General features: G+C 37.9%; 1 protein-coding gene across 4 annotated transcripts in view; it reads right to left on the reverse strand.

Annotated features, from left to right (window-relative positions):
* LOC107746506 (transcriptional enhancer factor TEF-5-like) overlaps nt 1–11,779 on the reverse strand; it is a 48,174-nt gene that overhangs the window by 20,939 nt on the left and 15,456 nt on the right. For all 4 annotated transcript variants that reach the window (XM_016560747.1, XM_016560744.1, XM_016560746.1 and 1 more), the window contains exon 3: nt 2,184–2,248. In XM_016560747.1, coding sequence (XP_016416233.1) covers nt 2,184–2,248 — 65 coding nt within the window. The remainder of the gene's footprint in view (nt 1–2,183; nt 2,249–11,779) is intronic.

Here is an 11,779-nt window from a genome sequence, read left to right on the forward strand (position 1 = left end):
TCGCCCCTATTTTGATAGCTCCGCCCCACACATACGTACGCAACCCAGGCAACAATTAGTTCTGTGAAACAAAGCAAAACCAAAGTTACACCGTGTCTACACCGGACGCGAGCGGCGCAACAAAATACTATAGAACTCATTATAATCAGTGATGTTGTCTACACTGGATGTGGCGCGGCGCAGCACGACAAATCTCCGACAGAAAACAGCTGCTGCATTCTATTTATGACGTACTGGCACAAATTTAAAATTATTTTCAACGGTCGCTTTGTCGTGTTCAGTGTAGACAGACTTTAGCTGTTGCGGCGCGGTGTAGACACGGTGTTACTCACCTATCGAGAAGAAACAAAGCAACCTCGGCGTCTGATCGCAGGTCTTGCGCTCCTTGAGTTCTCCCCAGTGCTGGAAAGCTGATCCGATATTTACATGGGTCCTACTTCTTGCCTTATCGTAAGCCTTCTTTTGTTCCACAGACGTTTTCCTCTTTTGTTTTTTATCCGCCATCTCTATCTTTCTGTCGCTCGGCTCGGCTAATGCTCGTCCTGTGCACCGAACGCTCTCTTCTCTGCATCATGAGTAGACACGCCCCTTACTGCTGATTGGCTACAAGTTTGTTTTGGTACTCGACCCGACTCAGTTTTCTAAAGCGTTTTCGAAAAAATACATACCCCACCTTTAAAGTTTCTATTTATAGTGCAATATTAAAAGTGCACTAAGTACTTTTTTCCAGTTTTACACCTTAAGAACTATTCGAGTGTTTTGCCAGATATGTTTCCATTTAACTCATGAGTCATGAAGTTTTAGTGTAGCCTATATAGGGGTGGTTCCTCCTAAGGGAATATAAATATTAATCACATAAATAATAATAATAATAATAATAACAAATTAATAAATCATGTGATAAATGCGCCTGTGAATAGGATAATATTTTCTCGTAATAACGAGATGTTATGTCATTGAAACGACATCTTTTATCGTAATAATGAGATGTTATGTTGTTAAAACGAGACAATTACTTCGTTAAAATAAAATTTTTCTCGTAATAGCGAAATATTGTCATAAAAACGATATGTTTTTCAAATTATAAAAGATATGTAGTTACATTAGGAGGCCTACGTGAGCGAGCTAAGCCATTGTTCACACTGCTGTCGCCAAAGTCCTGAGATAGACAGAAATACACTGTTTTAAATTGTAATGTTATTGTTTTTATTGTAGCGGCATGTTTATTAGGATTAATCTCCAATCTGTTTACAATATAATGCTATCCAATAATTGCACTTAGACCCAGAGGATATGACTCAAACCAGTTATTTTTGAATAATCGACTCTGGGCTTGGAATATTTCTTTTTTTGAATGACTTAAGTTTGATTTAAAACCAAATCGAACTAAAAATAAATAAAGAGAAATGACAAACGGTTTGATTGTATTATTATTATTAATAATCTACACATAATGTAACCATATATCTTCTATAGGTAATGGGAAAAACATTGTTATTACAAGAAAACAATACATCGTTTTAATGAGCAAATACTGTACGTCGTTTTAACGAGATTATCTCATTTTAGCGACAATGTCTCATTACGAGAAAAGGTGTCATTTTAACGAGAAAAAGATGTTGTTTTAACGATAACATCTCGTTATTACGAGAATAGATGTTGTTTTAACGACATATCTCATTATTACGAGAAAAGATGTCATTTTAACGACATAACATCTCGTTATTACGAGAAAAGGTGTCATTTTAACGACATATCTCATTATTACGAGAAAAGATATAATTTTAACGACATATCTCGTTATTACAAGAAAAGTTGTCGTTAAAACGACATATCTCGTTATTTACATAATTGAGTGGAAAAAATAATATGTATTTGGCAGCAATGCGTCACCGTACATAATGGCATCAATTACTGAAAATGTTTGTTTTTGGGCATTGCAGCATCCACACCAATAGTTGTCAATAAAAAGTTCACTGTTATTTCAACCAGTGAAACAAGAACACTTAAAAAAATTGACTTGAACAAGCCAAAATAAATAAATAAATAAATAATAGATTAATGACTGAATCAGTTACAAGCATCATAATGTAATTAAGCCAGAATATAGTGATAATCTTTGACTTTGATATGACATCTGTTGTACCGATCCAAACAAGTGGTAATAGAAACTTTCACATTACCTGTTTTCGTGTGCGGTTTTTTCCAGTCCGCAATTTTATGTATCTTGCTATCAGCTCATTACGACCTGGAAAGGCATCAATAAGAAACACAACATTAGTATAAATGCAAAAATACGCAGTGCTGACTTACGTACATAGCATCAGTGGAGCATCAGTAATATTAATAACGATGAAACTGAAAATTGCTTTGATATAAAAATTGTGTTAGCATTCATAACATTTAAGACTTCATATCTTAATGTTGATGAATTGTTTTCCTTTGCAGTAGCTTAACTGGTAGAGCACTGCACTCCCAACACAAGGTCATGGGTTCGATTCCCAGGGAAAACATTAACTGCTACGATGTTTCGTTAAGTGACTCCCAAATGAATAAATACTAATATTTTCCTTGTCACATTTAATTTAACACTTTTAAATAAAGCTGGTGGTAGCGAAGACTCCTATACACAGAAAAGCACATGGAATGCTGTAATGTGTAATATAACTAGCAATATCACAGTAGGGTGTAAAGCCTCCTATGAGACCATTAGTTTATTAATAGACCATTGAAAGACAAGGCTTGTGACAGATGAGTCAGGTGATATGGGTGGTGACTTGGTAAAAAAAACAGGGCCACCATGTGTCAGGACGTTGACCAATCAAGCTCCTCTGAGTGGACAAATGTTTTCTTAAAAAGAGCAAGTTATTAAATGAGTACAGTAATAAATGGGTTTTTGTAATGGCATTAAAATGATGATATTGGAAAAAATGGATGGAAACCAAGGAAGATGTGGGAGGAGATAAATTGAGGTAGAGAGATAAAAAAGATTTCATCACAGTTTATAAAGGGTTGACCTTGTGAACAGCTGTGCAAAGTTTCAACTGTGAATCTTTTTTGACACCCCCACCTCCCAAAGGCATCCCACTCACTGACAGCCGGACCACCTGAACCCAACACAGGAAACCCTGCTCCATTACCGCAAGCCCTATAACACCAGGGACTCATATACAAGCATGTCACCAGCAAACAACATGTTTGGACATTGTGAATGTGCAAACAAATGAAGAGATCTGTGATAAGACGACCCAAATATAAATAAAGCACCATGCTCCTCTTCATGGTGCAGAACATGCCAGAATTTAAGTAAAATATCCTCTTCCTGTCATGATAGATTCTAGATTAATGATAGCCAATTAGCCATGTGATAAATAGACCAATTTTTGATGGATTTTACCACTAGTGGCACTAAACACAATTACATATTAATAACTGATAGCCTCACCCCAAACTCATGACACTGGTTGAGCCAATGCTGTCACAAATCTGCAATGCAAAATACAGGTTGTCCAGTTGTTTTTCGGGCATTTGTATTTCTAGAAGGGTCAGCGGGTCTCGAAATCATGTTAAATGCATGCTCGCTTTTTATTTTCGAATTGGCTGACATTCAGTGTTAGGGAAAGGGGGCATGACCGTGAATACCCACACACACCCCCAATCCCCCCCCGGCGCCGGCCCGGTTTGAGAGTTTAATACCAAGATGATATGAGAGATGTCCAGTGTTTTTTCACACCAACTAGAGCAAATTAGAGCCTCTTCTGTTTAATTTAATTATCTATTACTGATGAAATGACAACATAGGCGAATGTCAAAGAGGATTAGCCATTCAGACAGCCTTAGTGAGAGAGAAACATCCAGACTGTGAAAGACAGAACAGGTGTAAAAGAGAATGCAATCATCTTCTGTTCCAGACATATAGATGAGACTCTGATAGAGAGAGAGAGAGAGAGAGAGAGAGAGAGAGAGAGAGAGAGAGAGAGAGAGAGACTCTGGCTCATTTTCAGCAGCCTTGAACTCCTGAGCCCCAGCCAAAAGCTTTCAGAGGGCAGCTAACTACCCCCTAGCCTGCCTGCAGGCTACCTGCCCACAAATAGAGTGTTTACGACCTTAAACGAAAGGCTGCAATTCCAGGGAGGCTTGGAGAGGAAGAAAGAAAGATACGACTGGGAGACTATAGCAGGGAGTATGGAAGAAGTCAGGAGATACAGAAAGACATAGATGAAAGGAGGACATGATGAGGGAAAAGCGGAAATAAGTCTCAGATGTACATCAGAAACACAGATGCTTTTCACTTCAAACACACAACACGTATATTCATGAGTTCATTCATCTTTGCAAGTAGTCATTACCCAAAATGACTTGCAGTCCAAGGATTTTATTACAAGGACAATCCCTCAGGAGTAACTAGAGGCTCCTTTCTGCAGGTGTCATGATGTACTTTGCTAAAAGGAGGATTTGCAACCTTATGATTATTAGCTCAATTCTAAGGGGCAGGGTTGTTCAATTCTGCTCTCGAAAGGTCAGCGTCCTGCAGATCTCCTACACAAGATAAGTTTCTAGAAATCCCGAAGACCTTGATTAGCTGGTTCAGGTGTGAACTCTGCAGGACAGTTACCCTCCAGGAGCAGGACTGGACCCCCCTGCCATAGGTTATCTAATTCGTCATTTTATTGTGAAGAGCTTTAAATGCCCCTTTGCATCTGAAATGCACCTTTCATGTTCCCTTTTGCAAAGCCTGCAGACTTTACAGCAGAGTAGTACCCAACAATCTATACAGAAATACTTCACCTTGCATGTAGCTTTCTAGTGATCTTGAAGACATTGATTAGCTTGTTCAGGTGTGTTTGATTAGGGTTGGAGCTAAACTCTGCAGGACAGTGGCCCTCCAGGACTGAAGTTGAACAGCCCTGGAATAGAAGTAGGACTGTAGAGGCTGAGACCATAGACAAGTTCGGCCCCAGAAAGTCTCTGTCCTGCAGAGGTTAGCTCCAACCCTGAAAAAAATCTCACCTGCCTATAGCCTTAGTAATCCTGAAAACATTGATTAGCTTATTCAGGTGTGTTTGATTAGGGTTGGAGCTAAACTCTACAGGACAGCGTCTCTCTAGGACCGAACTTGCCTACCCTGGGATAGGATCTATGCCACACTCTTTCAATTCATTGTAGAATGTTGGGCAGAATTTAATCAAGTTGTTGCCTACTGCTGAAGCGGTAGCCCAGTGGTTAACATTCTTCAAAGTACCCCAGACATGTTGATGCTACTTGGCCACATGGGAGATTTAGTTATGAATTCAGTCTGCATTGTGTCCCTGTGCCTTGCCCCCTTAACTTCCTGCCTGAAAATAATAATATAAAAAAAGCTTCAAACTGAAGTCTACCAGGCAAAGCTTACAGAAAAGCAAACCCAACCCTCCAACAATGGCTCTTTATAACAACCCCTTCAGAGTACAAAGAGTAACTCTTTTCGTCCCATTGAGAGCTAAAATTGTATACCTGCCTTTTTTTCGAGGAAAATTAAAGGCTGACCGTTTCACTGACAAAGTGCTGAGTATAAAAATGGCCAGTTAAACATCCACTTCATATCAATGTCTGCATAAATACTCCTGCAGATCTCACTGAGGCTGTGCCAAAGGAAAGTGCTGATTTGCTCCCAGATTCCTCTAAAGTGTGTCCAGGAAAAGCAGGAGTGAAATGAAACCTGCTTTGCACATATTTATCCCCCTCAAAAAAGCTCCCCTTAATGGATTTGGCCTATCCTCCTTTCCTGAAATCAGAATGGGCAACTTGTGCTCCAGCTGGGATAAGTATGTGAGACAGATAACTTCAGCAAGTCAGCGGTGTTTGCATATGTTTTTGGGCCGTATTGACAAGTATGTGAAGGTAAACCCAGGCTTGAGCTCTCGTTTTCAATTATGTTTGCCCTGTTGACATAACCATTTGGAAGAGCTAAACTAATTGCAAGGTCTTTTGGACTTGTCCTCTGGGTCACTTGGCAAGAAGTCTGTATAAAGCAAACAGTGAGGATGATGATTAGCACCCTGTCTCTTCTAGTTTCCCTCTCTTTCATGGACCATTTTTGTTTGTTGACCAAAACCACCTGCATTTTAACAGCTTTCCCACAACCCACCTGTTAACTTTGGCCCACAAAGGAAAGACCAAACCAAACCAATGGCCAATCAAAAACAGGTGCCATGCCATTTAAATTAGTTTCTCACAGAACTGGTGCCAGTCTGTTGGCATCTTATATTGTTATTTTTCATTTCATGATTCTCAGACAATACATCAAGATGTGCTGTAGGTAGGTAATGGTAATGAGATAGCAATTCCATATGTTATAGTTCCTTGATGTTTTCAGTGGGGACACTAGACTGGAAACCTCCTCTATAGACAAACGTCACCTGAATGAAGACTCCAAATTTTTGTACTGGTAGTTGCTCAAGTTCTCCCAGACTTCTATACCCTTTAACTCCCAAGCTTTGACAAGTTTGTCTTTGAATGTTACCCTATTTTAAAATGCACAAAGACAGTTTTCTTCATATTTCACTGGTTGATACAATGGTATTCCTAGGCTTTATACTGACACCTGCTGGCATGGATGTAGCATCTGCAAAAACAAATTAATTTGATAATTTAAAACTGATACATTATCAATTATCATTGCCATTACAAAACAACCCCAGACAGACAGATAAAGTATTACATGACAGAAAGTGCCTGATAATAGGGTGTATGCGAGAACAAGTATGTACAGTTCAGCTGCCCATCTTAACATGGCACCTGGAGGGGTGGCCCGTCCATGTTTTATAAAATATCATTTTCTAGGCCATGACTGGATACTTCATCTCATGTGAGTACAACAGATACACCTTCTACTGCACTGTACAAAACACTCATCTTTTAAAAAGGCATGAAAATAATAAAATTATCTTACAAAAAGAAAATCTAACATGTTAAAGGACCCATTCTTTGTGACCTTTTACCATATTCTAAAATATTTTTACCTTATTGTAAAGTGAAACAAATATCTTTATAGGTATATGACTTATTTTAGAAAGAGGACAATAGTTCCTCGGTATACTTCTGAAGTTGCAGCAAAGTGATAACTAACATATGCATTTTAGTTATGACATACCTTTGGAACAATAAATATGTCATATTTTACACTTTTTCTAGAACTGTATGTTGTGGAAGAGGATAGAACAGAAATTTGAATTGCCTACTAAAGAAACAGGTATTTTAGGTGATTTCTTGAGATTAAGGAAAATAAGCTCACTCAGTAACAGAAGAAAATTAGTCACTAGCAATATTCATAAATATAACAACTATGACGTAGATATGCAAAGGCAATAATTGCAAACAGTACATGCAAATATGTGTGTGTGAGTTCATTTCTGGAAGATCCTGTCTGAGCCACTGGCAATCCGGCAGAACATGTTTTGACTTGTTCTGAAACAGATATACGAACACACACCTAAATTGTCAAAACATGCAAGTTGGAGCATGAGACAACTGGACAGTTGGTCCATCTCCACTGTGAGAGATCAAAAGGTCAAAAATGTTTTCAAATGATACCAACTCACAATACCACTTCAGGCTAGCACTTATCTGAAGTGCAGAACATCTTAAGAACACAGCTCCTGGAGCGTTTATGTATCTCTCAGTGAAATTAAGCCTTCTAATACTTTAAAACACGGAAGGGCAGTGTCCACACCCTGACCTTTGACCACTCCTAAAGAGCAAACCTCCACTTACTGACCCTTAAGTTCTCAACCTTTACTCCTCCACAGATCCCTATAGTCTTAATGTTTGTTGCTTTCTTCAGTACTTTCCCTATTTTAAAGCAATAGTTGACCCCAAAATGAAAATTTGCTACCATCAGGCCATCCATGATGTAGATGAGTTTGTTTCTTCAGAACAGATTTGAACAGACCAGATATCAACAAGCTCAATATATGGCTACTACTAACATAAAAGGATGCGTAATGATGAACAGAGCCTCAATTAGCCTAACTCAGAAAAGACATTGAGATCATTTGCTAAGCGTTAGCGTTGATGTATTATTTCTCAAACAGCTTTGACACACTGGCGATAAACTAAAATGATTGCAGGTCGAGACTTTAAACAAGAAACTTGGCAAGACATCACAGGTGCAGGATGACAAATCAAGCTCATTATAGCAGCCAGACACTGGATGGGAAAATCGGATTGTTTAACCAGTCTTTCCATGGTGCAACGAGAGTGAACTTTATTAGAAAAGCTGCTTTCTGTTAGAAGACAGCAGGAGTTTTGCAGTGAGTAATGAAGCTCTGAGGAACATTAATGGCTGCTAAATGCTAGCGATGATGATCAGGACAAAATGAAACTCGAACCTTCAGTTTCCACAGCATACCTGAGACAAAATATTCCTATTGCAAAACATAATGAGCTGCCTATAATGACATATAGTACTTTAAGGCATCATAATAAAAGATGACATTTATTTCAGCTTTGATCCCATCCTAGTGTAGTCTAAACCGGAAAACTAGAAAATTGACTGTTTACTATTGTCCTATTTTTAGAGCTGCTTTACGGCATAATTGAATTTTGTTTACATGGACATGGAAGAGAAGAAATGGTTGAATAAAGTCTTTTTTTCTTTGCCACAAAAAAAGTATTCTCATAGCTTCATAAAATTATGGTTGAACCACTGATGTCACATGGACTATTTTAATGATGTCCTTACCTTTCTGGGCCTTGAACGTGGTGGTTGTGTTGCTGTAAATGGAGGATCCGAAAGCTCTCAGATTTCATCAAAAATAATGTGTGTTCTGAAGATGAACAAAGGTCTGGTTTGAAACGACATGAGGGTGAGTAATTAATGACATAATTTTCATTTTTGGGTGTACTATCCCTTTAATAAATAAGTCTTTCCCTTTAGGAAAAATAGACCTAAAATATTGATGACTCTTTTGCACTTTTGTCTAATCAGATGCTCTTTAGAATGAGAATTTCTTAAGTCAGAACGATCTTCTTTTAATCAACTACAAAGAAGCAAGGTTTTTTTTTTTTTTTAACTCTGCTTCTAAAAATTAAGGAGCAAAGAAGAGTTTTTAAATCAATTTATGAATACCACTGTAAAATAATCATCATGTATTCTGTCATATTTTGTACATTCAACTTCATTCTACATTCTACATTCAGCTAGTTTTATTGTATATGGAAAAATTCATAAAATTCAACAAATTTACAGTCAACTATCAAAATGGCACCTTTCTCAGTAACTGAAAACCTTAAAGGGATAGTTCACCCAAAAATGAAAATTCTGTCATTAATTACTCACCCTCATGTCGTTCCAAACCCGTAAGATCTTCGTTTATCTTCGGAACACAAATTAAGATATTTTTGATGAAATCGGAGAGCTCTCTGACCCTCCATAGACAGCAACGCAACTGTAATGTTCCCAGGTCCAGAAACGTAGTAAGGACATCGGTAAAACAGTCCATGTGACATCAGTGGCTCAACTTCAATTTTGCGAAGCTACGCGAATACTTTTTGTGCGCAAAGAAAACAAAAATAACAATTTATTCAACAATTCTTCAGAGGGTCAGAGAGCTCTCCGATTTCATCAAAAATATCTTAATTTGTGTTCCGAAGATGAACGAAGGTCTCAAGGGTTTGGAACGACATGAGGGTGAGTAATTAATGACAGAATTTTCATTTTGGGGTGAACTAACCCTTTAAAAAATACATAGTTTTCCATTAATAATTCTGAGTTGGTATTAATGTGCTCTCTACTAAATATTGTCCAACATGACACAAGAGGGCAATCTACGAAAATTAACCAAATAAAACCAAAAAACATGGTTACTATAGTTAAACCATGGTAACCACAAATTAGCCATGGTTTTGCTACACTTACCATAGTTTAACCATAGTATTTGTAGTAAAACTGTGGTTATAGACATGGCAGTCAACATGCCAAAAAAACATGGTTACTACACTTTAACTATAATAAAACCATGGTTAATTCAATATTAATAAAAGACATTCAATTGAATTAAACGGATGATTTGACCAAATATTTGTGTGTTCCATGTATTATTTGTGATAATACAATAATTTGTGATTAAAGAATAACAATGTTAACTTAGCATCATGCTAACGTTAAACTCTACTGAAATCTCTATGTGGTTGATGTGAGGAACGCTATTCTACATACTTGAGCACCAGTGACTATTATGCAAGTTGTTGCTTATGTACAGTGTTTCATATCAGTCATATACAAGGTTCCATGACCGTTAGCATCTTTTGCTATAACATAGCAAACACAAGATGGTGCAGCAAATTATGACAATCAGGATTCTGGATTCATTCTTGGGTTTAGACTTACTTTACTTATTAGTTTTCAGATATCTAGTGACAATAGATATCTCGCTGCAACTTTACTAAAATGTCTACAGCAAACTCTGAGAGAGCAAAAACAATCCACAAAGTCACTAGGGCAGTTCTCTCCTGCCTGCATCAGATAGCCAGACTATTTTAGTGCTGTCTAGTCAAAGTATACATTGCGACCAGTAAACTTGTGTGCGCTGGGGGTGGAAGAGAGAGAGGGGGCATATCAGGAGACTGTTCGCTTTCGGATATTGACATCAGGGTCCTGGCAGGAGTATCGTAATGGGATGGGCTGTTTGTAAAGAGAGTGGAAGGGGATGATCTTGTCATACGGAGGGAACAGAGCGGGCCCAAGAGCCTCTGTGTGATAACGTGAGCTACCACAAAAGGACAAAATGCCTGGCTGTTGAAACAAACCTTCATCTGTTGTGAGGGGGATTAGAGCTTGTGTGACAGACGTGGGTGGAGTATTACGGCGGAGGACAAGGCCGCAGAGTTGTGGAATGTGTGTCCCCTTCAAGCCAAATGGAAAAACAAAAGAATGTGGGCCGGTCTCCATAAGCCTTTTCTACAGTGAGGGTCAAAGGTCAAAATACCCCAAAGCCAAATGAGCTCATTTGTGTGGGCAATCATATATTAAATCCTAATGCGTACCACAATTGGTTAACGAAAGGATTAGGGGTAGGTCATAAAGTCGAGTTTATCAATGTGATATAGTCTAATCCTGGCCTAGTCCATAGTAATTACTGAATATTCATGCTAGTGATTTATAACATCACAAATGTGTCAAAAAATTACCTTAAAGTGTAATAAATTACATATACATATATATACATAAAGTATATATAGAAATGATACTTTTCAACTAAATAAAATTTCGTTCAAACGACAGATTAATCAGATGTTTATGCATTGGGCTAATGAAACTTTGACTCACTCAACCGGTTCGTTCAAAACACGGAATCATTCAGCAGTGAATCGGCGGGTTGCTGTGAGATGCGCTGTTTCCGCCTAAAATGTAAGTGATTTACTATTATTGTATTTGCTTATTGAACTGTTTATAGAACTATTAAACAGTCGTAATGGTGAAAACGTTGTGTGATGTTGCCTAACTAACTATATTTTAAATATAAAAACTTTCCATTTAGAATTTTTACCTCAGGATGCTGAGTTTCTTAGTGTTGCACATTTTGATTTCTCCTGGAGAGGCTGTGTGAGCCTCGCCTCAGCAGCGCAACCTTATTCCGTCAATAGATGCATTATATACAGTGGCTATATCCACTATTCGCCACTTACTGTAAATGTAATACAATCAGAATAATACTTGCTTTTGGTGTTTACATTGTTATTTTTGGTTACTGATGTTTTAATCATGTTACTTGTCTGGCGTTAATGAAGCGTTACTGTC

The sequence above is a fragment of the Sinocyclocheilus rhinocerous genome, unplaced genomic scaffold, assembly GCF_001515625.1.
Source record: "Sinocyclocheilus rhinocerous isolate Xijiao unplaced genomic scaffold, SAMN03320098_v1.1 scaffold980, whole genome shotgun sequence".
Lineage (NCBI taxonomy): Eukaryota > Metazoa > Chordata > Actinopteri > Cypriniformes > Cyprinidae > Sinocyclocheilus > Sinocyclocheilus rhinocerous.